Genomic DNA, 26,571 nt, shown 5'->3' on the forward strand with positions numbered 1-26,571 from the left:
CCCCCCCCATCACAATCACGTTCTCGCCCAACCCACGTCAAGTACTCTGTACCGTACCTCCATTTATTGTTCTTTTTATTATTACTATTATTTCATCCGACTCTGTTTGTTTGAAATCAATCCCTCTTCCATCTGACTCCTACTCCCAGTTTGTTTGAACTATTGGGATAATTCCTCACTAATCTACTTTTCCCCTAGCGCCTGATAACCCTCAGACTGCCTCCCTGTGCTGTCATTCCTCAATCTCTCTCTCTCCCTCTCTTTTTTTGCTGTTCTTCTTCTTCCCTCCTGCAGCGGTCGCCCTTGCATCATCCATCCATACGAACTATTCCCCTTCCCCCCAATTTACTTACTTTGACAGTTCCTTTTTCTACCTCTTTCCTTGGATTAGTCCCTTTTCTTTTTTTTTTTTTTACTTTCCTTTGTGTCATCTCATCAATTCCCTTTTCCTCTCCAATCTCCGAGACCAGTCATTTTTGCTCCTTCACCGATCTTCTTCCCACACTCCTTTGGCCGCCCGCCCGTCCTTGAATCCCTCTCACCCACCCACCCCCCGATTCTTTTTTTCCCTCGAATTTCCCTCGATCGTGTGCGCGCGCGGTGGGCCTCTGAGACACAACTCACATTCTCACTGATGGGGCCATCCTCGTTGTAGCGAACGCCTCTGAGTCCGCGATTCACCCATATATCACTTCGCCTCCCTCCCTCCTACCTACCTCCCCGACGATCAGCACCGTCCCAGTATGGGTGTTTCCCCGGCCGGCAATCATCATCGACGGCGGAGCTCAGTGTTGGCTGCAGGTTCCCATTCGGCGGCTTTTGATCCAAGGGACGACATTGCAAGGGTGACCGGGGACGGAGTCGCTTCGAAAAGAGAGGAGAAGAAGTCCTCACCGGCTGAGGACGCAGACGAGTCGGACCTGTCCTCCATTGCGGAAAGCAGCGAAATGGATTACACGAGCTCGGATGAAGACATCCACGATGATGAGGAGACCGGCCTGACTGCGAGGCAGAGACGTCAGCGACGGCGTAGAAGACAGCAGCGCAGGCAGTTGGATGCCCGCATAGCCGATGTCAAGGCCTCGAAACAGGACTGGCTGCCACTGGGAATGGGCGATCGGGACATCCTCCAAAAGCTTCTAGTCAACGGTGGCTTAATCCTCATGTGGTACTTTTTCTCGCTGTCGATTTCAATTGTAAGTTTTGATCCTAGGGACGGAGCTGGGCAGGTGCTGGAAATCTACTAACCGGGTCGCGTGCCCTCTCTACAGTACAACAAGTGGATGTTTTCAGACAATAACGTCGTGTTTCCGTTCCCTCTCTTCACCACCAGCCTGCATATGGCTGTTCAGTTCACACTCTCTTCCCTTCTGCTCTACTTGATACCATCGTTGCGCCCGCAGCACCCTCACACCTCCACGCCATCCGGTTCGCCCGTCCGAGGTCATGATAACTCGGAGAAAGGGCCGATCCTCACCAAATTCTTCTACTTTACTCGTCTGGTTCCCTGCGGTGCAGCAACCTCCCTCGACATTGGTCTTGGAAATATGTCCTTGAAGTTCATCTCCCTCACTTTTCTTACCATGTGCAAATCGTCCGCCCTCGCCTTTGTTCTTCTGTTTGCCTTCCTCTTCCGCCTCGAGACTCCCTCAGTTAGATTGATAATCATTATCGCCACAATGACTGTAGGTGTTGTCATGATGGTCGCTGGCGAGACCGCTTTCAATGTAGTCGGGTTCGTCCTGGTCATTGCATCCGCGTTCTTCTCGGGTTTCCGATGGGGTCTGACCCAGATCCTCCTCCTCCGCCACCCAGCGACGGCCAATCCCTTCTCTACTCTATTTTTCCTTACCCCCGTCATGTTTGTGTCTCTTATTATCATTGCGCTGGCCGTGGAGGGACCCTCCGAGATCGCTGCGGGATTCCATGCGTTGGCCGAGGCTCGCGGTAGCCTGTTCGGGATGGGCCTGTTGATCTTCCCCGGCCTTCTCGCTTTCTGTATGATTTCGTCCGAATTCGCGCTCCTCAAGCGCTCCTCGGTGGTAACCTTGAGCATCTGCGGTATCTTCAAGGAAGTGGTCACCATCAGTGCAGCGGGGGTGATTTTCCACGACCAGCTCACCTTCATCAACATCACTGGCTTGTTTGTGACCATCGCCAGCATTGGTACATATAACTACATGAAGATTGCGAAGATGCGTGCGGAAGCTCGGAAGGGATCTTGGACGCGCAGTCCGAACCTTGACTCCGAGGCCGACGACTCGGATCCCACGGGCGAGCGCGGCGAATATCAGCGGATCCGCCACCCTGAGGCAGGCATGCGATACTCGCCGGACGACCTGGACGACGATGAGAATGTCAACATCACGCCCGCCGACAACCTGAACCCCGGCCGCCGCTCCTTCCGCGTCCGTGCCAGCGGCGCCAGCAGCAATGTGCATGGGCTGAGCATCAACACCTCGAACCTCAGCGACCACGATCGGTCGCTTTCCCCGCGGGTCGCCGGTCCCTCCCCGTTGAAATCTGCACCGCCGGTCATCACTTCGCTTGAGGCGGAGCTTCACAAGTCGGATCGGCGGCAAAGCTTCGGGGGCGCTGTGCAACCATCCCCGGATAGGCTCTCCCATGGGGAGGGGCGATCCGCCCACTGAAGACCAACCCTGGCGGCTGAGTTCTTCTCTCATGATTTTGGGAACCGCTGGTCTGGTTCAGCTCACGGCTCCGCTGTTCCACGAAACACTTTTGACAGCACTCTGTCCACACAGCATTTGATGTGATGGCCTTTGGCAAGAGGCTGACGGTACCTTGCATCCTGAAACCATCCATGTGAATTTTCTTTTTTCCGTTGGCTCGAAAGTCGACATGCCCGAGAGGTGGCATGTGTGGAGTACATTTGGCGTTGTGCACATAATATCAGACCCGGTCTGAGATAGAGGTTTATTTATCGCGTGATACCATGTTATCTATCTCTTAGTCCGCCACAGGGAGAGGGTTTTGCTTGCGATCGCATTTGCCGGCATTCTGCCTTGGTTGTTTGATGTCTACAGCCCGAGTGCATCATGGATACCCCATATACCAATATATTTTACCATGATTTGTGTTATTCTCTCTTGGTAGGCTTAGTGTGTATTCATGATTAGGTTGAATCTGTTCTGTGTTAAGATAATAAAATCGATGACTGTGTCTTCTGCATTGGAAATGGTGATTAGGTCGAATGAGTCGTATGTGTAGGCAGGCTATTGAACTGGATTGCTGCGGGAATCGAACGACCTTCCCTTTCCGCTTTACATCCTACTTGACGCCGCTTTTTGCTCACTAAGCGGCCCGGAATGTGGAAGGAGTATAAAAGTGCGTGTTCTAAGTTGACAATCCTACTAGCAATCCTTCGAGATGAAGCACTAGGACTATCTCAATTACCGCAACAAAATGCTTCATACAAGATACACATACTTTACATTCCCAACGCCTTGCCACTCTGCCCACTCTCGCCCTCTGGTCATCACTTCACCCTTGAACCAGCCTTGCTCCCATCATCACTCCAAGTCTTCCAACCCCATCACCTCCCAGAAACCCACCACGCCCCCACCAACCCCATCACAGCGAAGACCACAGCCCATCGCGCCAACCCCCGCTTAATATGATAAGCCGCCACGCGATCGATCGCTTTGGAATCATTGATTCTCGGGAAAGGAATACCCTTGGGAACCTCCTTGCCCAGAGCCCGACACAGTGGCTCCCACCCCTCCTTGACACTGAACAACACCAACTGATCCGCGGGCACCACCTCCTTCAGCCACTCCAGATGCCGGTCGTAGATCCAGGCGTTGTCGCGGCTATTGTCGTAGATCCGATCCCACTGGCGCTGCAGCAGGTCGATATATGTCACGAAGTACCGCATCCCCGGTAAGGGGAGCAGAACCGCCCCTAGAAACCACAGCTTGGCCAGGGAGCTGATCTGCTGCATGCTCTGCACCCAGCTGTCGCGATCGCGCACGGTCACGATCACTTTGGCATGGGGATAGAGCTCGAGCAGTTCGGGGACCAGTTGGCTGGCCGGGGCGTCGGTGATCGCGCCGTAGCCGGCGGTGCGGGCACGCAGCCGCTGCAGGGTTTGGGGTCTATCGCCCGCGAGCCAGGTGCGCAAGATGGCGTTCCACGATTGAATCTCAAGGGGGGGTCCCATGGTGGTTTGCGTGCCCCCGTGGTAGACGGGGGCGTCCAGGAGGATCTCTAGGGCTGCAGTGAAGGATGCGGTTCCGGTGCGGGAGAGCCCCGCCCCGATCACCTGCAGGTCCGTGCCGGGGCGCGGGACGGACGCTTGTTGGCCCATTGTTGGATTTCAGTTAGAACGTAGAAGGTAATCAAGCTTGTGCTTTCGATGTTGAAGTTAGGGTGGAGGGGAATCCTGGGTTTTAAATGAATGCCCTGGGGTGACTCTCGTTGGAGATGAGGTGATGATGGGGGCAGTGCTGGAGCAGGGCTAGTGCTGACCGTCACGGCTGGGATATACATGTAGTTGGTTAGTTACTAGGTAGAGAGTTACACACCTCACATAAGCTTTCTAGATGTCTATCGAACTGGACTGCTGTGGAGATCCAGCAACTTTCCCTTTCTGCTTGAGATCGGACGTGGTGCGGCGTCCTGCTCACTGTTACCGGGGGAGGAGGCCAAACAGCAGCTGTGGAATTTATAGCCCACGCTCGATGTACAGTAACTTACTCGGTAGAAGAGTTAGTCGCGGACGCAGTGGCTACTAAGTTCGGAGGGTCCCGGCGGCAGATCCGCTCCTTCCACTGGGTCAGATCCATGGCTCATTTAATTCTCCCACTAGATCCGTCCTCTCCAATGTAACCAATGTTACCAATGTAACTACCTGAGCAAATCTTACCAGGGATGGCTGTTAGACTACCTAGTAGCATTACCGACATTGAACCCTTCCTTGTCGATTTCTTCTTTTTCTCTTCCCCTTTCTTCCTCTCTTTCTGTCTTTCTCTTCTCCTTCCCGCTCTACCAGCCAGGCAATAGCAAGCCCCGAGCCAAGCCAGATAAGCCCGCTGGGGACATCCCCATCCCTCCCCGCATTCAATCAACCGCCGATCGAGAATTGAGCGCCTAAGGGGCGATTGAGTGGGCCTGCAAATCCAGCCCAACTGATCTGATGTTCGATCTTACTGTCCTTTCGACTTGATTAAGCGAGTATGGTTCTGTCCATCCTTCAGAAACGACTCCCTCGAACCATTCTACTTTTACTTGGGGCGATCGTCGTCATTCTGAGCTTCTCGCCGATCCACTATGCGCAAGTGACAGCGCGGGATCGGCCCGAGGATGAGTCGATCTCCCTCCATCCCATCAGCAACGAGACTTTAGGGGTGCGCACGGAAATTCTGCTGGAAGGGATGGCTGTGTACTAACTAGACGCAGACTCAGAAGATTTTCGTTGTGAACCTCCCATCCAGACCCGATAAGAGGGACAATATTATCTTGGGTTCATCGGTCAGCGGCTTCCGCGTGGAATGGGTCGATGGGGTTACCCCGGACGAAGTCAATCCCAAATCAATACCTCATGTAAGCCTGAAAAAGTGCAAAACTTAATTCTGTATTGGTTGCTGAGGAGCTCCTCCAGCATTGGAATCCAGACCACAAGCCGACGGAATATGCGGCCCGGCGTGCGCATGTCAATGCAATGCAGCAGTATGCAACATCCCGCTTGCTGTCCTGCAATACCTGCTGACCCTCGCGCAGAATCGTCCAAGGCAGACTCGGAAGCGCTATCATCATGGAGGACGATGTCGACTGGGATGTGACCCTCCAAACGCAGCTCCAGAGCTATGCGCTCGCCGTCCGAGCTCTGCAGGGCTCGGATGGCAACTCCACCGGGTCTCCCTACGGCGACGACTGGGATGTCCTCTGGCTCGGCCACTGCGGTTTGAGTTGCAAGACCGAGCTGCCGGTTTTCCTGTCGCATCAGGATTCCACAGTGTTACCGCCCCATCACTTCCTACCTTACTGGCGCGATCCGCCTCCTATCGATCGACCCGACCATACGCGTCTGGTCTGCAGCGTGGGCGATGCGGTCTGCTCTCTGGTCTATGCTGTGAGCTACTTCGGCGCCCAGAAGATCCTGGCGGCGCTCTCCGTTAGCCCTGGGCAGCTGGCGGAGCAGATTGATATCGGGGCTCAATTCGATGTGTCGTTGGGCCGGATGTGCGGGCATGGGTATCTGCGGTGCTTCGGCGCGTATCCGTCGCTGACGGGGGGGTATCAGCCCGCTGGGTCATTCTCCAAGACCTCCGATATACATGATCAGGATGACAGTGTGCACGGGGCTTATAGTTTCGGGGTGATGTATAGTACCATGCTGAACGTCAACCGGCTCCTGAGCGGCGAGAGGACGGTCCATGCGACGTGGGATGATGTAGGAGTGCCGTTGGATGCTGACCCGAGGAACTTCACGGTGCTTGGAGGGTCAGTTGCGATGTTAGGGGAGGATGGGATGCAGAAGATTGTGGATGTCTCTGCGGACTAGCTTGTGCTGCCGTGGCAACAGGTGCAGGTTGGTTGATTGATGCATTCATTCGTTAGACAGCGAATCGTGCTAGGCAGTCTAGCGGCAGATCTCGATCTAAGGACTCAGCGTGGCACGACCTCTCTATATATAGATAATGTTGAAGTAATACATGCGATTGAAATCAATTGCCTGAATACACAGAACAGCTTGAATTTGGCCGTTGCACAATGGTCCCAATTCATAGATTCACGCATTCATTCCCCGCAGAGCAGCTACTTGTGCTGTCATTCTACCACCGCCTTTTCAACGCCTGAAGTCTTTCCTTCAAGATTCACCAGAGATCATTGGAGGGGTGAGACCTAGTTCTCACCACAAATTTTTTAAGCAAACTTCGAATCTTTGCTGATGATTCACATCTAGCACTACTCCATTGTCTCGTTGGGCCCCCTGCTAGAAGACATGAGTCTACAAAACCCGAGCTTCGTAATCGTCCACCACAGCCTTGAATCCAGGATTTTGTAAAGAGTAGCCGTGGACATCCAACCTCTGGGATCGTCACCTGGCCCGTCCAGCTCTACAGCTTCGACCTCGAGTACTCCAACGTCTTCTTCCTGTGGATTGACCCCCGATGAGGCGGGTGGGTTCGTCTCGTGTTATTTTAATATCACTAGGGCGGAGGGGGCGGAGTCGGTGCGCGAGTCGGGGTCGGGGTCTGCGACGGTGGCCCCTGCGGTGGTCTCGCTAACGCGGGGGACTGGGTATGGGTATGGGTATGGGCCTGGGTATGGGCCTGGGCGTGGACATGTTACATGAATACCAGTATTACTAGGTGGAAAGTTTCATGTATATATTGGGGGTGGAGGGGTGGTTGTATGGGTGTTGTTGGATATATTCTCGGTTTGGTTGGGTGGTAGCGTATAGTTCTGAGTAGGATTATAGCAAGGCAATCAGACTTGTTCCTGATACAAATCCGGGTGTTTTAGAGGTGATAGATTGTACTGATCTGGCTATTTGTTGACACTGTCTCCATACTCTTGAGCTCAGTGCCACTATAGTCTAACTCGTGATAATGTGTGGTATCCCTTGTCCGACCTCAGCACCCGTCCCTTCACTCCTTGATATAAGTCTTGAAGAGGCTCGCCAGCTCGAAAAAGCTGGCCTTGTAGAACCGCTCCTGCGTGGTCAGGTTGACATACTGTCACTCCAATTAGCTTACCCCACCCTCGGAAACTGAGGACAGAAGTCGGGTACTCACCTGCAAGCCAAACTTGACCGTGAACCCGGCCGTCCACTCGAGGTTATCGGCAATGGACCACGCCAGACACCCTACCAGATTGACCCCCTCCGCCACGGCGATCAGCATGGCCTCCACGTAGTCACGGTAGTACGCGGACCGGACCGGGTCGGTCAGAATATCCTCGCGCTTGGACTTGTAGGCCTCGAAGGGCTCGGTCCAGCCGAACTCGGTGATGACAATGCCGTTGGCCGGCTGCCACGTGCGCTGGATGTAGTGCAGGAACGCGGGGAGCCACTCGGTGGCTTTGTGCAGCCACCGGGTGTTGGGGTCGGAGGCCGGACCGATCAGCCACCCGCCCTCGCTTGCCGGTAAGGTGTAGGTCGAGTTGTAGCACTGCGGGTAGAGGCTGTTACTCGGGTCGGCGAGGCAGCCCTCTATCCCGGCGTCGGGCGCCATGTAGTAGGCCGCGGTGTAGGCGTCGTGCGCGAAGTAGTCGCTCGCGCCCTGGATGAGGCTCTTCTCGGCCGCGGTGAACTCGGGCAGGAAGCTGGATGTGAAGTTTTTGAGGCGGGCTGGGTAGTCGCCTAGGAATAGGGGGTCGGCGAACCATCCTTCGTTAAAGGCCCAGGCTCGTTCGACGGCTTCGGCGTCCGCGCTGGAGTTCGTTCGGGGCAGTTTGTACCCGCCGTTGTTCTTGACGCTGATCGGGGCGGTGATGTTGAGGGACCGTGCGAGGTGGTAGGTCTTGCCGGCAGCCAGGAGCATGTAGTGTCCGCACCAGAACTTTTGATGGTGGGCGGGGATGGTTGTTGCTGTGGTGAAGTAGCCGTCCGGCACGGGGTACTCGCCGCAGAAGGAGATGGGCTCGTTGAACGTATACCACTGCGCTACTTTGCCGCCCCATCGGGTTAGGAGTACGCGAGCGTATGCGAGGTAGTCGTTGACGATTTTCTCGGAGGTCCATCCACCGTATGAGAGCTGCAGGAAGAGTGGCAGGTCCCAGTGGTAGAGGGTGACCTGCGGTTGCACCCCGTATTCCAAGCAGGTGTCGATCACGTCGTCGTAGTGCTGGAGACCAGCTTCGTTGATCGGGCCATTGCCGAAGGGGAAGATCCGGGACCAGGAGATGGAGAAGGAATAGGCTTTGACGCCCATGGCGGCGATGCGTTGGATGTCTGGTCGTAGTGGTTAGATCTGGGTTCTCCCGAGAGGACTGGAAGGTATCATGAGGGGAGATGTGTACCCTCTTTGTAGGTGTAGTACTGGTTGATCGCAACATCGCCAGTTTGGTTGTCAGCTACATTCATCGCTCGATGCGTGAAGGCATCCCATATGCTGGGGCCACGGCCGTCGGCTTTGACAGCCCCCTCGACCTGGTACGAGGCACTGGTGACGCCCCACCAGAATCCCTTGGGGAAGGACCAGCTATCATTCTTCCCCTGGGCGGGAATCTGGGCGCCGGTCAGGTAGGAGGGATAGTATAACTGGGGCGGTGGGATTAGTTGAGAGCTTGGGATTGGAGTGGGCTCCACGGTGGAATTGACCGCTGCGGTCTCGACGGGACCGATGTAGATGTTCCACAGGTCTATGGTATATGAGCTGGGGTCCCTACGGAGCGCCCCATTAGGGAAGAAGCTGACCTTCGACTGTGAGGTTAAGGCTGGTGACTAGAGGCGCCGAGCTGGTGGTTGGAGTTCCATTGCTCGCGTCTATAGCTGCAACCGGGTGAATGGCAAGCAGCGCGGTGAGGAAGGGTACGCGCATGATGTTGTTGATGATGCTCAAAGTCTATAAACTTCTGAGATGCTCATGATTCTTTCAAGTCTGCCCATGCTGAGAGCGTCCTTTTAATGCTAAGGCTTGCCATTATTTAGCCAAAACAGAATCTAATTGCAGGCATTGCTGCTGCAGTCTGCAGTCATGAAAGTGGTGGAACCATTCAAGTCCGGAGATCTGCATCTACCAGGAGCCGGGGTAAATATCCCGCTGCAGAGAAGAATTTCCTATTGATCCGGTTAATCGTCGTGACTGGGATTGCTGAACTTCCCCCTCATTGTTTGATCTGTAGATGCGGGGTTGGGAAAAATGACAATGTTTGTGAGGAAGTTGAAGAGGGGAAGAAAGGGAAGGGGAAGGAAGCCTTCTACTACTAACTACCACATCCACATCCACTTCCACTTCCACTTCCACTTCCACTTCCACTTCCCCTCTTCCGCCTCCACCTCCGCCTCCGCCTTATCTCCAGATCTACTTCATTATTCAGTCTAGATCTCAATTTGTCTTATGTCAAGTTATTACCCTTTCACATTGATTCTATGATGCTATTCGTCTACAATGTATCTAGAACCATGCACAATGACCAAGTCGGCAGCTGCAACAACACCAAGCACGACATACATTTACCCCGACAACCTCGACACCTCGACATAGCACAATCACCTATAATGGGTATGACGGGGTATTCAAGTTGGGAAGGACCCTTGATGTCGCATGATTCAGCTCCCCTTGGCGTTCAAAGGATGCACCAAACCCAATTCCATGGTTCTCGCCCGATGGCCGCAGATGATGACTTCATGATGCTCGACGTCAATTGAACCGCATCGCATCATCCGCCACCACACACCCTGGCAGCTCAGGGTTTCTCTCCTTCAACCTTGGAAATGCTCACCACTCCTCGAATCGGAACAGCACTCGCCTATTTCCGTCGCATCGGCATGTCGGGCTCCGACTCACCCACCTCACGCCCGCATTGTCACATCGGGGAGCTTTGAGTTTGGGTTTGCTGATCAATAGGCTCTCGGAGCCCCCACTACTCTTTCCTGCTTCTTGTACATCCGGTTATGTCCGTTATCAGACGTTAGGGGTGAATATGATCTGATGATGTATGTTCCAATGCGTCGGTCCAGACTCTACCCCTGGTGCTCCCCATATATACTTCTGAATGCGCAGCTCGATCTTCAATTGCCATCAGGCCAATGACCAGGCTCTTGCTTATCATAAATCATGGACAGAGAGCAGAAGATCGGCTCCAGACGCAATCTAAACGTTCAGCACGAGGATAACCCCTCGCAGACTTCGTCTCCGTCCGAGTCAATCTCGCACTCCGGGTCCAGCCATCATGAAGACCAATCCACCCTTGCCAGCGAACACGTCGCTGGGAGTCAAAAGAGGCTCACTCTCGACAGGAGATTGACTGACGATGATATTGCGCGCGTGCTGTCCAAGAGACAAACCCCTAGGTCAGGATCTGAACCCGGGGGTGGTGCAGATGATACCGCTCAGATCGCGAAACTGGTGTCCCGGATGTTCGGCCACGAGAGGAAAGCCAACTCAGAAGAAGAAAAGACGAGGCATCTCGGCGTAGTATGGAAGAATCTCACGGTCAAAGGCGTGGGACTAGGCGCTGCCATTCAACCTACGAATGCAGACATCTTTCTTGCCGTACCTCGATTGATCAAGAACTTTTTCACTCGTCGCAAGCATCATGGTTCAGGGAATGCGTTGCGTACTATTCTTGACGACTTCACAGTGAGTGATAGCGTTGCACCTCATTCCTGTAAGAATGATTCTGACTTTCGTTTCTCCTACAAGGGTTGCGTGCGGCCTGGAGAAATGCTTCTCGTGCTGGGTCGCCCCGGGTCTGGCTGCTCTACCTTTTTGAAAGTGATAGGAAATCAGAGGTCCGGCTACAAGAGTGTCGAAGGCGATGTACTGTATGGAGGCACTGATTCTGAGACAATGGCCGATAAATATCGCTCAGAAGGTATTCAGTTTTTGTTTTTGGTTTCTGGAATTGTTGATCCAGGACTGACGTCCGTAGTGCTCTATAATCCCGAAGATGATCTTCATTATGCCACGCTTACAGTCCGAGATACACTCATGTTCGCGCTGAAAAGCAGGACACCGGGCCAGGAGTCGCGACTTCCGGGAGAAACCAGGAAGCAGTATCAGGAAACTTTCCTGTCCACAATTGCCAAGTTGTTCTGGATTGAACATGCGCTCGGCACAAAAGTTGGAAATGAACTAATCCGTGGTATTTCCGGAGGAGAAAAGAAGCGTGTTTCCATCGGCGAAGCGTTGGTCACTAAGGCTAGCACACAATGCTGGGACAATTCGACGAAAGGCCTGGACGCAAGCACGGCCCTGGAGTATGTCCAGAGCCTAAGGAGCTCAACAGACATGTCCCATGCATCCACCCTTGTGGCACTGTATCAGGCATCGGAAAACCTTTACAACCTGTTCGACAAGGTGATGTTGATCGAGGACGGAAAATGTGCATACTACGGACGCACAGAAAATGCAAAAGCCTACTTCGAGAGCTTGGGATTTGAGTGTCCTCCTCGATGGACAACCCCGGATTTTCTGACCTCGGTTAGCGATCCCTTTGCAAGGCGTGTCAAGCAAGGGTGGGAGGATCGCATTCCTCGGTCAGGGGAGGATTTTCAAAGAGCATATCGACACAGTGACATCTCTAAAGCTGCTCAAAAAGATATCGAGGATTTTGAGCAGGAGGTAGAGGTCCATAGAGAGGAACAAGAGGTTGCCAGGGAAAAGCTCAAGAAGAATTACACAGTATCCTTTTATGAACAAATTATCATATTGACCCAGCGACAGTTTCTCATCATGTATGGTGATAAGCAGACACTGATCGGCAAATGGGCCATGCTTACTTTCCAAGCATTGATCATTGGAAGTCTGTTTTATGACCTTCCCCAGACCAGGTTTGTCCGCACCTATGCCAGCCATTCTGGACTCTCTAATCAGTACGCAGTGCCGGTGTTTTCACACGAGGGGGTGTATTGTTCTTTGTCCTTTTATTCAATGCACTTCTCGCCATGGCTGAACTTACGGCGTTCTTTTCGAGTCGGCCTATTATGCTGAAGCACAAGACTTTGTGAGTACTGCATCAAAAAAATAGGAACCGATACTAATTGCCAAAGTTCCTTTTATCGCCCTTCAGCATTTGCTCTGGCCCAGGTCGTTGTTGATGTGCCTATTATTTTCATCCAAGTAACTCTTTTCGAGTTGGTGGTATATTTGTACGCCTTCTTGAGCCTGTTTGGCGCAATAGTAGCTGACGATCATGCGCAGCATGTCGAACCTTCAGAGGACAGCATCCCAGTTCTTTATCAACTTCCTGTTCATATTCACGCTTACCATGACGATGTATTCCTTGTTCCGAACCATCGGCGCCTTGACTGGCTCCCTTGATGTTTGTAAGTAAGATCTTAAGGGGCTCCAGAGCCTGGACTAATATCTCTAGCCACACGTCTTACCGGTGTCGTGATTCAGATTTTGATCGTATATACCGGTAATTGAAACCCCGCCCTTCGCATCGGTTGTGATATAACAACTGACCAATTCAGGTTATCTCATCCCTCCATGGAAGATGCATCCTTGGTTCAAATGGTTGATTTGGGTCAATCCAGTACAATACGCCTTTGAGGCAATCATGTCGAACGAGTTTTACAATCTCAACCTACAATGCGTTCCACCAGCTATTTTCCCAGATGGTCCGACTGCACAGACAGGCCATCAAGTGTGCGCCATACAAGGAAGCACCCCGAATCAGCTGGTCGTTCAGGGATCTAGATATATAGACGAAGCCTTCACATACAGTCGATCTCATCTCTGGCGTAACTTTGGGATTATCATCGGCTGGTTCATACTCTTCGTCGTCCTGACCATGCTAGGCATGGAACTCCAGAAACCCAACAAGGGAGGCAGCACGGTCACCATCTTCAAGCGGGGCGAGGCACCCAGAGCTGTCGAGGATGCGGTGAAATACAAGGAGCTTCCGGGTGATATCGAATCTGGGAGCAGCAATAGCCTCCAAGAAAAGAACTCGGACGAATCAAAGAAACAGGTTCAAGGTATCGCGAAAAGTACTTCTATCTTCACGTGGCAAAACGTGAATTATACAATCCCGTATAAAGGTGACCAGAAGAAGCTCCTCCAAGACGTACAGGGATACGTTAAGCCAGGCCGTCTCACAGCTCTCATGGGTGCGTCAGGAGCAGGGTTAGTCATGAATCAACTATCTCCTTCGACATTCTGACTTACCATGGTTTCAGGAAAACAACCCTTTTGAATACCCTAGCGCAGCGCGTCAACTTCGGTATTGTAACTGGTACATTTCTTGTTGATGGCAAGTAAGTATACTCATCTTAGCAGTCCTTCCGCTGTTGCTGAGTTCTCCAGGCCGCTTCCAAAGAGTTTCCAAAGAGCCACTGGCTTTGCTGAGCAAATGGACATCCATGAGCCTACAGCTACTGTGAGAGAATCACTCCGATTCTCGGCCCGCCTTCGTCAATCAAGCGACATTTCGATCCAGGAAAAATATGATTATTGCGAGAAAATCATCGATCTGCTGGAAATGAGAGGCATAGCAGGAGCAACAGTCGGGGCCGGTGGCGCTGGGCTGAACCCAGAGCAACGTAAGCGATTGACTATTGCGGTTGAGTTAGCAAGCAAGCCACAACTGCTACTCTTCCTTGATGAGCCGACTTCTGGGCTGGACTCACTGGCCGCTTACAATATTGTACGCTTTCTCCGACGACTTGCCGATGCTGGTCAAGCGATTCTATGCACAATCCATCAGCCGTCTGCTGTTTTGTTCGAAGAGTTCGACGATTTGCTTTTGCTACAAGCTGGAGGAAGGGTCGTTTACAACGCTGAGCTGGGCTCAGATTCCAGGACGCTCATTGACTATTTCGAAAGCAATGGCGCCAGGAAGTGTGCCTCGCACGAGAACCCTGCCGAGGTATTTGCAGCCTTTCACACCGCATCGACCTGTTTCGCTGACTGAAGTAGTACATGCTCGACGCCATTGGTGCTGGAAACCCTGAGTACAAAGGACAAGACTGGGGCGATGTCTGGGCCAATTCAGAAGAACACCGACAACTCTCAGAGACCATTCAGAAGATAACCCGAGAACGTCGGGACAAGGAAGGAGGAGAACGAACAGATGATGACCGCGAGTTTGCGATGCCCGTCTGGGTGCAAATTGTGGCGGTCACCAAACGATCCTTCATTGCCTACTGGCGGACGCCGCAATACGTTCTGGTAGGTGGTGTTCGAACTGCTATAATCCATCAGTCTTAACAAGCTCGCAGGGTAAATTCATCCTTCACATCTTCACCGGATTGTTCAATACCTTCACCTTCTGGCACCTAGGCAACAGCCAAATCGACATGCAATCCCGTTTATTCTCCATCTTCATGACCCTCACCATCTGCCCCCCTCTGATCCAGCAGCTCCAGCCCCGATACCTCCATTTCCGCGATCTCTACCAGTCTCGGGAGGCCGGTTCCAAGATCTATTCCTGGACAGCCTTCGTGACCAGCGCCATTCTCCCCGAATTGCCGTATTCAATCGTCGCAGGCTCGCTCTACTTCAACTGCTGGCAAGCAAACCCTCTCTCTCCACCATCTCCATCCGTCCACGCAAACTAATAGACACCACCACAGGTACTGGGGCGTCTGGTTCCCGCGCGACTCGTTCAGCTCCGGCTACGTCTGGATGATGCTCATGCTCTTCGAGGCCTTCTACATCGGCTTCGGGCAGTTCATCGCCGCCTTCGCGCCCAACGAGCTCTTCGCCTCCCTTCTCGTGCCCACGTTCTTCACCTTCGTCGTCTCCTTCTGCGGCGTCGTCGTCCCCTACAACGCGCTCATCCACTTCTGGCGCTCCTGGATGTACTGGCTCACCCCCTTCCACTACCTCCTCGAGGGACTCCTGGGCGTGGTCACCCACAACGTCCCCGTCCGCTGCGTCTCCCGCGAAGAGTCGCTCTTCAGTCCGCCCCCCGGCTCCACCTGTCAGGACTACGCCGGTGCCTACGCCTCGCAAGCCGGCGGATACGTCCAAGACGCGGCCAACGGGCTCTGTGCCTTCTGTCAATACGCCGATGGCGATGTCTTTGTATGTCTCTCTCTCTCTCTCTCCCTCTCTCCGTCTGAAGGCGGCATGAACACTAACGTATATCCTTTCGCCGTGCCATCCCAGGCCGCGAGTTTCAACGTCTTCTACTCGCATAAATGGCGAGATTATGTAAGTCAATCTTTTCCGCCGGCTGCTGGTCAATCTTGCTGGGCTGTTTCCCTTGGGTCTCAGGTCGACATGAAGCTGATAGCCCAATGCAGGGGATCTTCTGGGCCTACGTGGCGTTCAACTTCGTGGCGGTCTTCTTCTTTTCCTGGCTATATCTGCATGGCATCGGGGATATCAGGAAGTGGTTTAGTAAGCGGAAGGCGAAGGATGCGAACGCTCCGCAGGAGCAAACGGGGGATCGATGAGTGGGCGGGTTGTTCGAGATGCAGTTTGACATGCGCAGACATGCTGTTGGGTAAGGGGGGGGGGGGTAATAAATACAGGAGAACCTCGGGAGTTAAGTCGAGGGTTTACTGGGAATTGAACGCTGAAAAGTACTAGTATAGTATAGAATGTGAATGGGATTTCAATCTCAAGGATCATGTATATAAAAACGTATGTACAGGAGAATCAACACACACAATAGAAACAATCCTCAAGATGACAGACCACTCAGTTGGCATAGGGTGCCCCTTCATCCTGTTATAACCTATACTTGTGGGGGAGTGTGGGTCCACTGTTGCTTCTCCCCAACGTTAAGATCGGACACACTTTCAATGATGATTGAGGTAGATAGATAGATAGATAGATAGATAGATGGTTGTATATAGTGACCTTGAGTCGGTGATGAGAATATACCCGGTTCTACCTTCATTTTCTGAATGACGATGGTACATTTGTCTTCTCAGGAAGATGTAAGTTTCGAGGCGTCCCAGTCGGTGGGAGGAGAAGAGTGCCAAAGGCAAGCTAGTTGCCTCAGACACCCATTAAGCCGTCTCTGAGCAGGAGGGCGGCGGCGTCGGTGCGGAAGTCCCGGAGGCTGTACCCGTGGGGTTAGAGGGGATACCACCGCCGGATTGTTGCGGGGCGGTCCACAGGCTGGAGGAGCCGGTGGAGTGCTGGGCTGATGTGCTGCCGGCACCGGTAGTTACGGTTGGTGAGGACAATGGTACAGGTACGCCAGAGCTAGGGACATTGCCCTCTGGGGCGTCGTGTCCGACAGCGGATGGCGCTGCCGTCGCCGTATGATGGCCGTTCATCAAGCGAGGGCGTTTAGCGTGAGGGCCCGTTTCAGGGCTGCGAGTCACGGAATCCTGGTGTTGCTGTGATTGTTGTTGTTGTTGTTGTTGTTGTTGTTGTTGTTGTTGCTGCTGCTGGTATGATGATGCGGGTGCTGCGCTGGGAATAGGGGCGGGATTCGTTGGGGAAGGATCGGGACTCAAGGCCAAGGCGCCCGTCGGAGGGTGTAGCATTCTGCTTGCTGTCCTGTCATCGCCTGCTGTGGCCGTCGCACTGCGCTGCTGTCTTGTTTCTGTGCTAGAAGGCGCTATCTGAGGGAGATCATCTTGATGTTGCTGCTGCTGAAGGGAGGCTGTGTAGCCTACGCCCACGCGACCCATTCCCTTATCATGCATCACAACTCGCTTCCATTTCGCAACAACAGTGTCGTAATCCCATCTCGATGAGGTAGGGGAGATCTGGCTCTGGTACGCGTCGAGCTCCTTGGCGACATCCCGCGGAAGAGGCAAGGTGTCAGGCGGGAAGAGTGCAAACTCTCGCGGCCATTGGCAGGAACCGAGTCGTTCGACCTGGGCGCGGAGTTGGTTGGCTTCCTGTTGGACACGGGCGAGCTGATCGTCCAAGGATTTGCGCTTGTCCATTTCGCGAGCGAAAGCGCGCGTGATCTCGAGTTGCCAAGCATCTTTGCGCATTTCCTGGGACAAAGAGGCCCAGTGCTTGAAGGCGAGTTCAAGATGACGGAGGCTGAGGTCTTCGTGTTGTTGGGCGCTGCGGCTGATCATACTGGAGTCGAGCCCGTAGGTCGATGGGCGGCCGGAATGAGGGTGAGAACCGGACTCAACGGAAGAGAGTTGGTCGGACTGCCATTGTTCAATTTTGGCGCGGAGAGCTTGTCGGACAATTTCGAGGTGCTCGACTCCCGGAGGTTGGAGTGGGAAAGATGTAGGTGAGGGGAATGGGTTGGTCGCGAAGAGGCTGGGCGGAGGAGGAAGAAGCTGCAGACAGAGGGAGGGAAACGTTTGCGATTGGATGTCAAAGTCAAATGGAGAGAGTCGGGGGCGCATTCGAGAGCTAGAGGGACCAAGAATGTCAGATCGTTCATCAAAACGCGCCAAGGGCCAGATGGGAGGTGGTCATACGTTGCAGCCTTGATGTTATCTAGCACCTCGCGCAAAGCCAATTCCAGCGCCCGCATGGTGTCCGGATTACTCGAATTGTGTCTATCCGTGAAGGTGAAGGATCCGGTTCGAGACTGCGAAGGCGCAATGCGCGAATGGGCGGAGGTGCCCTCCTGCGCCTGGCTCGGATTCGGGATGTCGTTGATGACTCCGGTCGCATGCCACGTAGGGGTGTTGAACATCATCCTATACGCGCCGTCGCGTGGCTTCGTGCCCGAGTCGCCCGAGCTGAATAGGTCTTGTTGACGTTTGCCCGGTGTTCGCTCGGGGGTGTCGCGTCTGCCGGACGAGGTGCGGGCCTGGCGTCGCGTGATCTCACTTCGAATGCGTCGAATCTCCTCGACATCGTGGATGCCATCGGGTTTCTTCTTGAACATGAATTGATCGAGGTGGCGTCCGAGGGAGGATGAGGTGAATGCCTGGTGGCAGTATTTGCATTGCCGATCTTTGAGGGCCGGGTTCTTCGCGGAGCTCGACGGGTTGTGATCGTCTGCTCCGACGGACCCCTCGGGGGTGTTGGTGGGACGCGACGAGGCGCTTTCTTCCATGGCGAACGAGGCTGCCTGAGATTGAGGAGGGATAATTGATTGTGAGTGCGGCGAAGGGTGAGGGTTGTGGAGAGACGCGTGCGCTAGGAGGGTTACTGGAAGATGGCGTGGACTGGGAAGGTATAGCTCAATGCATGCATGACACAAACCAAATGGAGCGAATGAGAGGCAAGCGAGATGGCTGGATTATGGAGAAGGAATTGAGGATGGCATGCGAGGAGATGCGAGGTGATGCAGTCCGAAAGAGGGGGAGAAGCGATGAGAAAGAGGAGAGGAGAAACACACGAGGGAGGAGAAGAGGAGAAGAGGAGAGAGAGAGAGAGAGAGAGAGAGAGAGAGAGAGAGAGAAGAAGGGAAAGAAGGAAGGGAAAGGAAAGGAACGTGACGATGGATGGAGGAAAAGAAGCGCCAAGCCGAGACAGTAAGTGAGTGGGGTCTACCTAGTACTGGGTGGTCTTTCCGCTTGCTTGCTTTTGCTTGTCTTGCTACTTGCTATTGCTACTTGTTACGGATACTCTTCAACACATTCTTCTTCGCGCAGGCACTTGAAGACTCTCCTAAGTACCGTCAGTACCGTCAGTACCGTCATTGTTACTGTCTGCCTCAGAACAATTTCTTGGTGATTTTAAGCTTGGTTATTGTTCGTTCGAGGCTGCCAAGTACCTAGTACCTAGTACTTAACCAGGCCAGTCTCGAATTGACTAATCATCTTTTACCCAACTTAACTACTGTGTATACTAGTATAGTAGGTAGTAACTTAACTTATATCATGCCAATCTCTCTCTCTCTCTCTCTCTCTCTTCTCTATTTATATTCCTCTCTAAACACCATCACCCGCTCAACTTCCTCCCCATCACCAGAATCCTCCACCCAAGCCCTCCATAACCCTCCGCAATTGAAGTCGAACACCACTTTTCCCCGTCGGAGCTTGGTTCGGTCGTTATCATCACCATGATCCATGGCCACGGAATCCTCCAACTCAGCCTCTATACCAATAATACCCCCCTGACCTTCGCCCGTTGAGCCCCAACGATCCCCGGCCGAACGCTGCAACTCGCCGCCGGGCCCAGCAACGGCACTGACAGCCTCAGCCAACGAGGGTTTGGGGGTTGAGAAGCGGGAGATGGCGCAAGCCGTCCGTGCCGCCGCCGTGCGAAGGAAAGAATCCCCATTGCCCGTCCCCGACACCGCAACCGCACGCCGCTTCTGCGCAGGAGTCGGCTCCAGCGGGTGCGCAATCAGCCATTCCTTCTCCGACTTTGGTGCAGTATCATCACCATCGTAACCCCGTCGAGCCAACCCATCCTCTTCCTCTCCCCACAAAGCCTCAAACATCCTATCAGCCCCATCCTTCACAAACCCCGGCAAACAATCTCCCAGAGTCAGATCCCAAAGCCCTCCGGCCTTCTCCCCCTTCTCGCCATCCACCAGACCACCACACCCCATCCCCTCAACCCAGTCCTCCTCCCACGCCTCAGCCCAAAACCCCGCCCCCAGGGTCGGCGTATCCCCAATCCTCCCCGGCAACTTATTCGTCAAGCCGCCGGTACTCGTAGCAACCGCCAGCCCGCCCCCGCGATCCAAACAGACACAGCCCACGGTCCCCTGACTCATCGAGACAGTCTCGGCCTCACCCCGCAACCCCCGCAGATGCTCCTCCCAGCGCCGCTGCGTGAAGAACCACTCATCGGGCATGAACTCCAACCCCCACTGCCGGGCCAACACATCTTCCACATAAGGAGCCACCAGCTGCGAGTGCATACTGCCGCCATCCCCACGCCCATCCGCACCGCCAGCACCCCGCTGCCCCCGCCCCTCCCGTTCCAGCACCTCCCTCGCCAACCGAACCGGATGCCTCACATTCCGCAGCCCCATCACGCCGACGCCGCGCTTGACCACCGCCCGTTCCGACAGCGGATGCCCCGGGTGCACCGAGGTGACCATGAGCGAGGCCTCCATCTCGATGGTGCCGGCGGCCGTGAAGACGCTGCCGCGGCCGCAGTTGAAGAGCGGGTCGTCCTCCATCAGGGAGACGGCGTGGACGGCGGCGTCGAGGGCCGAGGCGCCGCCCTCCAGCAGGGCGCGGGTGGAGCGCAGGTAGTCGAGGAGGGAGGCGTGGTATTGCGCGTAGAGGTCGGGTGGGAGGGTGGCGCGGTGGATGGCGCCGGCGCCGCCGTGGAGGATGAGGGTGGGTTTGAAGAGGGCGGGGAGGGGGGAGGAGGGATTGTGGTTGTGGCTGTGGTTGTGGTCGGAGGGGTGGTCGGAGGGGTGGGAGGGGCGGGAGTTGGAGGTCATTGTTGTGGGTGGTGGTGGTGGTGCTGGCAGCTGGTTGTTTGCGTATACCGGGTGTAGGATCTGTAGAGAATTAAGATTCAGGCTGGTGGTGTGCTCAGCAGCCTTTGGGAGTTATGAGTTTATGAGTTCGATTGGAAGAGGCGCTGAGAGGGGGAGGGATAAAGGTCGGCCGGGGGTTGATGGATTGTCTTGCGCGCGGCTTATCGGCTGGCACTGCACACGCTCTTTGCCTGATTGGGATGGGTCGTCTGCCGTCACTCACTCACTCACTCACTCCGTCACAATCTGCTGCACAAATCAACGTCCCGATTAGCAATAGTCAATGACTACCAGAGGTAAAACTTCACTGTGTACGAAGTATCACATTATACCTGTTATCTGCATGTTAATGTACAAGAAAAATAAAAAGAGATAAAACAGTTCCCCCCGACTGATCCGGAGAGAACCTCTTCTTTTGAGATCTGCCCCTCTCAGAAAAGAAAAACACACAACAGAGAAAAATACACAAGGATGCAAGGCTGTGTCATCCAAAATCGCCGACAAAAACCACACTTCTTTATAGAAAAGACATCGTAAGAGAGGGAGAGAGGGGAGGAGGATCGAAGCAAGGAGTCGAAAGGAACCTCTATACCATGCATCCTGAAATGATATGAACCAGCCCAACACCAGAGAAGAGAGACCACGGATAAGGATATGAGAAAGATGGGCATATTGCTGACAACGCGGGGATTCGTACGTTCCTAACTAGCATGAAATGAAGGAGGAGAGTTTTAGGTGGTGGTGGATCAATTAAGCGACGGCCTTCTCGGGGGTCGGGGGAGGAGGAGGGAGCTAAAAGTCGATGAAATCATGGAGGTTAGCTCCTGATAAACTTTCCCAAGAAAAAGCCCGGGGGTCTTGATTCTTGTGCCAAACAAGCCACTGGCCAAACCATGCCCCGGGACAACAAAACCGGAATTAATTCTCACCTCGAGCTTTGTGTTGTCGGCCATCATTCTCTGGAACCCGATACCGACACCCTCAATAACAGCCAGGAAGACAGCACACATGATGGCCGAGTTACGAGCAGCCTTGACACCACCACGGACAGCCAGAGCACCACCAGTGAAGAAACCAGCAATAACTGCGAAGTCAATTAGCCATGTCGTCATGCCATGAAAACGCGCGCGATGCCGCGCCGGTCGCTTTCGTGTACAGCTGTACAACAACGGATGAAAGAAACATACTGGCATTGTAGGGATCCTCCTTCTTTCTGATACCCTTGATCGCACAGTCGAAGGTCGAGAAGAGACCACCCCAAACACCGAAGTTACCACCGAGGACGGGCGCACGAGCCTTGATGGCTGTGATGGCACCTATCCGACGCTCTCCGTAGGGGCTGTTTCTGAAACCCTTGACACCGTGCCAGACGGCACCACCGATAGCCTATACAGAAGGAAACAGTTTAGTTTGTGGGATCGATGGCGGAAATGCAAATGCAGCTGAGTGTGATTCAGCTTGGGAGTCCATTGATGACGTACACCCATACAGAAGGCACCGCCGAAGTCGCTCAGGGCAACCCAGGGGCAGGGATCTCTGGAGTGATCCATTGCGATATATGAATTAAAGTGAAGAGGAGGTGGAGAGAGAGGTCAAATGGCGAGCGTGCCCGGAGAAAGTCAAGTAGCTGTGGCAGGAGCTGCACGGTCGAGTAAGAGGTTGGGAGGACGGTGGTTTCGCAGTACCGTAAAAATCGAACTCGACGGAAATGTGATGCGAGTTGCAGGGAGAGAGAACGGGTCGGGAGATCGAGTCGAGGTGGTGCACGACAGGCTGGCAGAAGCAGTCTTTAATGGACAAACTCTGGGGTCGGGGAACGGAGAGCGAAGGCGGATCGCAACAATAAGTTTCTGGCTTTTTTCGCTGGGAAAACGTGACTTGTTCCCCCCCCCCCCACCCCCAAGTCACGTGCCGATAACCAGCCCGGAATCTCCCTTCCAAAACATTGTCCAAGCCAGTCCGAACCCAGTCTGTGAGTGGCGAGTCGGGAAGACGAGGAGGAAAATATGCTTCCCAACTGACAGGGATTCCATCAAAGTTTTCTTCCTCTCCTCTTGTCCTTGCGTGCTTTTCTTAGAGTCAAAGGCCCGAGCGCTTTGTCTGGCCGACTCATCCGGGCTTTGTGTCTCACTGACGCCATGCTGATGATAATAGATCCATGTCGGTTGTTGCCAGCGAGTGTGCTATACAATCTTCCTTTGTGTTATCTACCTTACAACAGGCTGGAGATGTGCACTACATTTGCCATATTTAGCCTTAGAAAGCTCCACGTCAAGTTAACGCAATACGTCGCTCAGCCTATGCATAGCGTTGAGAGCTTTCTGTTCATACTTCACAACCATGGAGGCACCACATATCTGCGGCATATTTGAATCAACAAAATCAACTCGCTAAGCAAGATAATGCATGATAAAGTTTGGTTTTTTCAGTACATGGTACAGTAAGTGGGTCCAGCCTCAAGATAGATGGCATCAACTACGATGGCAAGTTCCAGATGAAGTTCAACGCTCCTCCTCCATAAGCAGGAAATTGCCCACAACTATTGATTCCAAAGGGTGCCATCGACGGATCAAACGGTAGGGAAAGCCAATCATCCCCGGCGATATCGTTGAGCTGGGGAAACAGGCTCACGTCCGCCAGGCTCTGCGACACAGGGGTCTCGGCCATGGGAGCAGGGTTGTCGCTTTCTGTGCTCTGTTGAGGAACCATTGAGTTGCGAGTCGTGGTTCCATGACTGTTCTTGGCAGATTTGGAAGATGCAAGCAGGTTTCGACGCAGGCGCGACACGTGCATCTCCAGCAATTCGGCGTATCGGGTGCTCAGGTGAATATCGTCAAGAGCATTCGACTTCAGCACCTGTACGCAGCGCTCCAGTATCTCTAGTGATTCGCGCAGTCTTGCTGGACGAGTGCCTAGACTTAGAGCTTTCATCAGAAAGATAGAGGAGCTGGTGATTCTTAAGAAGATTCGGACCGGAGAGAACCGCAGAGCTCCCGAGTCACCAAGTTCGATGACCTTCTGCAGGATCTGACAGCATCCATCAATCACTTCCTGAATATAGTTGTAGTCAATGGGATCGATATGCATAGCACGGACTTCTTCCACGTTCGAGTCGTTGTCCGCAACTATGCGCTCCACAACTGCCTGCATCCCCACTGAGTGCGTGTAGACCCGCACGAAGTTGTATTCAATGAAGAGGATGTCGTAGAAATGTTTGCTAAGCACTGCACCATAGATCAATCAGCATATCATGGCAAAGACTGTTTTCGCAGTAGCCAGGGAACACATACCGTCATGCCGAAGATGCTGCTCCTTCCATTTCTGCAGAAGAGGGCAGAAGTGGTCCAGCAAGTCGATATAACGCCCACTGTGCAGCTGCTGCCTCGCGAACGTTATCGAAGGGAAGAACATATCCGTCACATTCTTGGCCAATTTTGTGAGATCCATCCAAGAGTCCATCAACGCCAACCATTCATCTTCTGAATGGCTCACATCCCTAGTCGTCTGCCGACCGAGTATTGTATGATTCAAGCTCTGCGGCATGAGTGAAACACATCCAATCCGCCAAGCCAGCTGATTGATGTAGACGTACAGAAGGCGCTGCACTCGAAGCCTGCGCAGTTTGATTTGATCATTGGAGATGAAACCCTCATATAATGACGCATAGTCGCATTTCTTATCATCGAGTTCGAAGATCCCCAACTCGTGTGCTAGCGACAGCGCGGATCCCAGTAACATCCAGGACATCTGATCCGATCTTCTGGCAGGCTCGACCATGTCTTCCAGCCATCGGTTTGACGACGAATCATCTTGATTCTGGGGCTCAGGGACCAAAACCAAGTCTGAGTCCCACCCGTCACTTTCAGGGGGAAAGTGCAATGATCGGGGATGCCATTCCGACATCAAGAGCAGTGCTTCAATGGTCCCGATGCTTCTATTTTTCGCATGCGACGATCTTTCCTGCCCGAATACCAGTCGCATCACGAGATGTTGGCAATGCTGCCAGAGACGGTGGTGAATAAAGAAGTTCCGGGACTCGCCTCCAGCACCGGGCAACACATGATACCGAGACGATAGCATCAATATAGCGCAACACAAAGCCGGATCGCAAGTAATTAGATGTTGGTGATTACCATGATCGGCATAAAAGTTGGTCAAGATCGGGGATAGAGGAACCATGTTCTTGAAAAACCTGCAAGCGTCAAGATATGTTTATAACAAGGTCGAAGTAGATTTACTTACAAGTCAATCAAGGTTACCGCTTCTCTTGAAGTGAACCATCCCATTCTGACGAATCGGCAGGTCTCCCAGACCTTGAGCACATCATCCGATGCAGGTGAAAGCTGTACCGGGCGCTTCGCCTTGGCCAAGGCTTCTGTAGGGTACTTGAACTGTGGCGGGTTTGTGGCACTGTTGTCCACGGCTCTGCCATGCGAGGCATTATCCTGTATAGTTTGTGATTGCGACTGAAACTCATTGGCCATGTTCTCCTGGCTGTGGGCTACGGCGGCCTCAAAAAGGATATTCAAAGCGTCATTCCCACTCGAGACCACGGTCCGCATCATTGAATTTGCCAGATTCGACGTTGCTGGGTGCTGGCTCGAGCGTGTCTCAGTGTCATAAGAGTGGTGGAAGCTTCTGTCACCATCTGCATGGTTACTATTTTCACCACCTGGACGCTGGTCTACCCCTTGCGGCATGCTATCCGGCAATTTCCGTGTTCGGGATGCGTATAAATCAGGAACAGAAGAGTGGTGCGATCTCCTAGTATTTTGTTGTGGTTCAGTGCCTTCGCTACCTACTCTTTCGTCAAAAACTTGTAAGACATCCTCTGGCACGCTTCGACGCCGAGTCCGTCGGATATCAAAGGGTTGAGGCTGAAGTGAGCTGTTACTTCTACCAGTAGTGCTGTTGTCCATGGTACGGTCACCAAACACCTGGAGCACATCATGAGTAAGATCGCGGCGCCCAGTCCGTGTTTCAGAAGTGTGATTCGTATGCGATCCCCCGCTTTCATCCTCAGGCATGCTGCCATTACCAAAGGGGCTGTCAGCGCCGACTTTTAAAACGTCGTCGGGTAGCTCCCGGTCCTGTCTAGTATAGTCCGACAACCTGCGACGTGTACTCGGCGACGGCATGGGTGCATCTTCCGAAAGACCTATTGAAAGGAGTCAGCATCAGGTTCTGAAGCATTGCCTTATACAAAGGAACCAAGCACAAGCAGAGACGGTAATAGATGCACCAGCACCAGCATAGCTGAAGACCTACCGCGTTTATTGCTTCTTTCCCACGCCCGCTTCTCACTGAAGATGCACTCCCTCTGTTCCCTTCGACATTTCGCGCAGGGAGGCCCTATCGGAAAGCCATCCTGGTCGGTTCCGAGGTTGCATTTGGCCTTGCGTTGCCGACACGAGAGACAGGCCTTGTAGGTCCGTTGGTAGGTCCGCGTCGGAGTGTCGCCGTAGCGGGCGGACGGCCTCCTGACTTCCATGATGGGTGGAGTTCCAGCTCAACCAATAACATCGCAGAAACAAGTCAAAATTCCGACCCAAGAATTTGGCAGCAAGGCCGCAATCGTAGAATGCGGGAGCCTGGGAATCAGCCCAGATGGGTACCGAACGACTTGCGCGTGGAAGAGAGAGAAACGCAACGAGG

The 26,571-nt window shown here is 53.5% G+C and overlaps 9 protein-coding genes across 9 annotated transcripts; 3 read left to right on the forward strand and 6 right to left on the reverse strand.

The window, feature by feature from the left end:
* Nucleotides 1-451: 451 nt before the first annotated feature.
* Nucleotides 452-2,680, forward strand: BO95DRAFT_99082 (putative nucleotide-sugar transporter). The gene is made up of 2 exons (XM_025592362.1): nt 452-1,196; nt 1,272-2,680. The coding sequence occupies exons 1-2, from the start codon at nt 744-746 to the stop codon at nt 2,649-2,651; spliced, it is 1,833 nt and encodes a 610-aa protein (XP_025443425.1). The 5' UTR covers nt 452-743; the 3' UTR covers nt 2,652-2,680.
* Nucleotides 2,681-3,357: 677 nt separating this feature from the next.
* Nucleotides 3,358-4,589, reverse strand: BO95DRAFT_441845 (sulfotransferase family protein). The gene has a single exon (XM_025586280.1). It carries the CDS (start codon nt 4,328-4,330, stop codon nt 3,557-3,559), a length of 774 nt encoding a protein of 257 aa, XP_025443426.1. The 5' UTR covers nt 4,331-4,589; the 3' UTR covers nt 3,358-3,556.
* Nucleotides 4,590-4,865: 276 nt separating this feature from the next.
* Nucleotides 4,866-6,684, forward strand: BO95DRAFT_481398 (uncharacterized protein). Its single transcript, XM_025590203.1, has 4 exons — nt 4,866-5,369; nt 5,422-5,565; nt 5,624-5,691; nt 5,743-6,684. The coding sequence occupies exons 1-4, from the start codon at nt 5,199-5,201 to the stop codon at nt 6,524-6,526; spliced, it is 1,167 nt and encodes a 388-aa protein (XP_025443427.1). The 5' UTR covers nt 4,866-5,198; the 3' UTR covers nt 6,527-6,684.
* Nucleotides 6,685-7,542: 858 nt separating this feature from the next.
* BO95DRAFT_441847 (glycoside hydrolase family 1 protein) lies at nt 7,543-9,839 on the reverse strand. The gene is made up of 4 exons (XM_025586281.1): nt 9,386-9,839; nt 8,989-9,330; nt 7,764-8,920; nt 7,543-7,703 (listed from the first exon to the last, which is right to left on the reverse strand). The coding sequence occupies exons 1-4, from the start codon at nt 9,507-9,509 to the stop codon at nt 7,617-7,619; spliced, it is 1,710 nt and encodes a 569-aa protein (XP_025443428.1). The 5' UTR covers nt 9,510-9,839; the 3' UTR covers nt 7,543-7,616.
* Nucleotides 9,840-10,748: 909 nt separating this feature from the next.
* Nucleotides 10,749-16,042, forward strand: BO95DRAFT_452357 (putative ABC transporter; the record flags this gene model as incomplete). The annotated part of the gene is made up of 15 exons (XM_025588142.1): nt 10,749-11,273; nt 11,337-11,508; nt 11,566-12,466; nt 12,517-12,639; nt 12,686-12,784; nt 12,837-12,961; nt 13,009-13,056; nt 13,112-13,766; nt 13,820-13,897; nt 13,947-14,508; nt 14,559-14,810; nt 14,861-15,150; nt 15,215-15,668; nt 15,753-15,797; nt 15,890-16,042. The coding sequence occupies 15 exons, from the start codon at nt 10,749-10,751 to the stop codon at nt 16,040-16,042; spliced, it is 4,482 nt and encodes a 1,493-aa protein (XP_025443429.1).
* A 155-nt stretch (nt 16,043-16,197) lies between these two features.
* Nucleotides 16,198-18,882, reverse strand: BO95DRAFT_441849 (uncharacterized protein). The gene is made up of 2 exons (XM_025586282.1): nt 17,996-18,882; nt 16,198-17,927 (listed from the first exon to the last, which is right to left on the reverse strand). The coding sequence occupies exons 1-2, from the start codon at nt 18,580-18,582 to the stop codon at nt 16,604-16,606; spliced, it is 1,911 nt and encodes a 636-aa protein (XP_025443430.1). The 5' UTR covers nt 18,583-18,882; the 3' UTR covers nt 16,198-16,603.
* Nucleotides 18,883-19,258: 376 nt separating this feature from the next.
* BO95DRAFT_387083 (isoaspartyl peptidase/L-asparaginase) lies at nt 19,259-21,017 on the reverse strand. The gene has a single exon (XM_025583509.1). It carries the CDS (start codon nt 20,875-20,877, stop codon nt 19,387-19,389), a length of 1,491 nt encoding a protein of 496 aa, XP_025443431.1. The 5' UTR covers nt 20,878-21,017; the 3' UTR covers nt 19,259-19,386.
* A 649-nt stretch (nt 21,018-21,666) lies between these two features.
* BO95DRAFT_452360 (protein transporter TIM17) lies at nt 21,667-22,466 on the reverse strand (the record flags this gene model as incomplete). Its single annotated transcript, XM_025588143.1, has 4 exons — nt 21,667-21,708; nt 21,846-22,000; nt 22,104-22,302; nt 22,398-22,466. The coding sequence occupies 4 exons, from the start codon at nt 22,464-22,466 to the stop codon at nt 21,667-21,669; spliced, it is 465 nt and encodes a 154-aa protein (XP_025443432.1).
* A 530-nt stretch (nt 22,467-22,996) lies between these two features.
* BO95DRAFT_472812 (putative C6 transcription factor) lies at nt 22,997-26,407 on the reverse strand (the record flags this gene model as incomplete). The annotated part of the gene is made up of 5 exons (XM_025589682.1): nt 22,997-24,140; nt 24,207-25,108; nt 25,159-25,606; nt 25,955-26,074; nt 26,185-26,407. The coding sequence occupies 5 exons, from the start codon at nt 26,405-26,407 to the stop codon at nt 23,392-23,394; spliced, it is 2,442 nt and encodes an 813-aa protein (XP_025443433.1). The 3' UTR covers nt 22,997-23,391.
* Nucleotides 26,408-26,571: the final 164 nt, after the last annotated feature.

Source organism: Aspergillus brunneoviolaceus (assembly GCF_003184695.1).
Source record: "Aspergillus brunneoviolaceus CBS 621.78 unplaced genomic scaffold BO95scaffold_25, whole genome shotgun sequence".
Lineage (NCBI taxonomy): Eukaryota > Fungi > Ascomycota > Eurotiomycetes > Eurotiales > Aspergillaceae > Aspergillus > Aspergillus brunneoviolaceus.

Excerpts from the sequence above, each read along its gene's own strand:
- BO95DRAFT_441849 (XM_025586282.1), bottom strand. The coding sequence starts at position 18,582 with ATGGAAGAAAGCGCCTCGTCGCGTCCCACCAACACCCCCGAGGGGTCC. Across the intron at positions 17,928-17,995 it reads GATAACATCAAGGCTGCAAC|CTCTCGAATGCGCCCCCGAC; the intron begins GTATGACCACCT and ends TGGTCCCTCTAG.
- BO95DRAFT_441845 (XM_025586280.1), bottom strand. The coding sequence starts at position 4,330 with ATGGGCCAACAAGCGTCCGTCCCGCGCCCCGGCACGGACCTGCAGGTG.
- BO95DRAFT_441847 (XM_025586281.1), bottom strand. The coding sequence starts at position 9,509 with ATGCGCGTACCCTTCCTCACCGCGCTGCTTGCCATTCACCCGGTTGCA. Across the intron at positions 9,331-9,385 it reads CCTTAACCTCACAGTCGAAG|ACCTGTGGAACATCTACATC; the intron begins GTCAGCTTCTTC and ends CATATACCATAG. Across the intron at positions 7,704-7,763 it reads CGGTCAAGTTTGGCTTGCAG|TATGTCAACCTGACCACGCA; the intron begins GTGAGTACCCGA and ends TTGGAGTGACAG.
- BO95DRAFT_99082 (XM_025592362.1), top strand. The coding sequence starts at position 744 with ATGGGTGTTTCCCCGGCCGGCAATCATCATCGACGGCGGAGCTCAGTG. Across the intron at positions 1,197-1,271 it reads TCTCGCTGTCGATTTCAATT|TACAACAAGTGGATGTTTTC; the intron begins GTAAGTTTTGAT and ends CCCTCTCTACAG.
- BO95DRAFT_481398 (XM_025590203.1), top strand. The coding sequence starts at position 5,199 with ATGGTTCTGTCCATCCTTCAGAAACGACTCCCTCGAACCATTCTACTT. Across the intron at positions 5,370-5,421 it reads TCAGCAACGAGACTTTAGGG|ACTCAGAAGATTTTCGTTGT; the intron begins GTGCGCACGGAA and ends AACTAGACGCAG. Across the intron at positions 5,566-5,623 it reads ATCCCAAATCAATACCTCAT|CATTGGAATCCAGACCACAA; the intron begins GTAAGCCTGAAA and ends GAGCTCCTCCAG.
- BO95DRAFT_387083 (XM_025583509.1), bottom strand. The coding sequence starts at position 20,877 with ATGACCTCCAACTCCCGCCCCTCCCACCCCTCCGACCACCCCTCCGAC.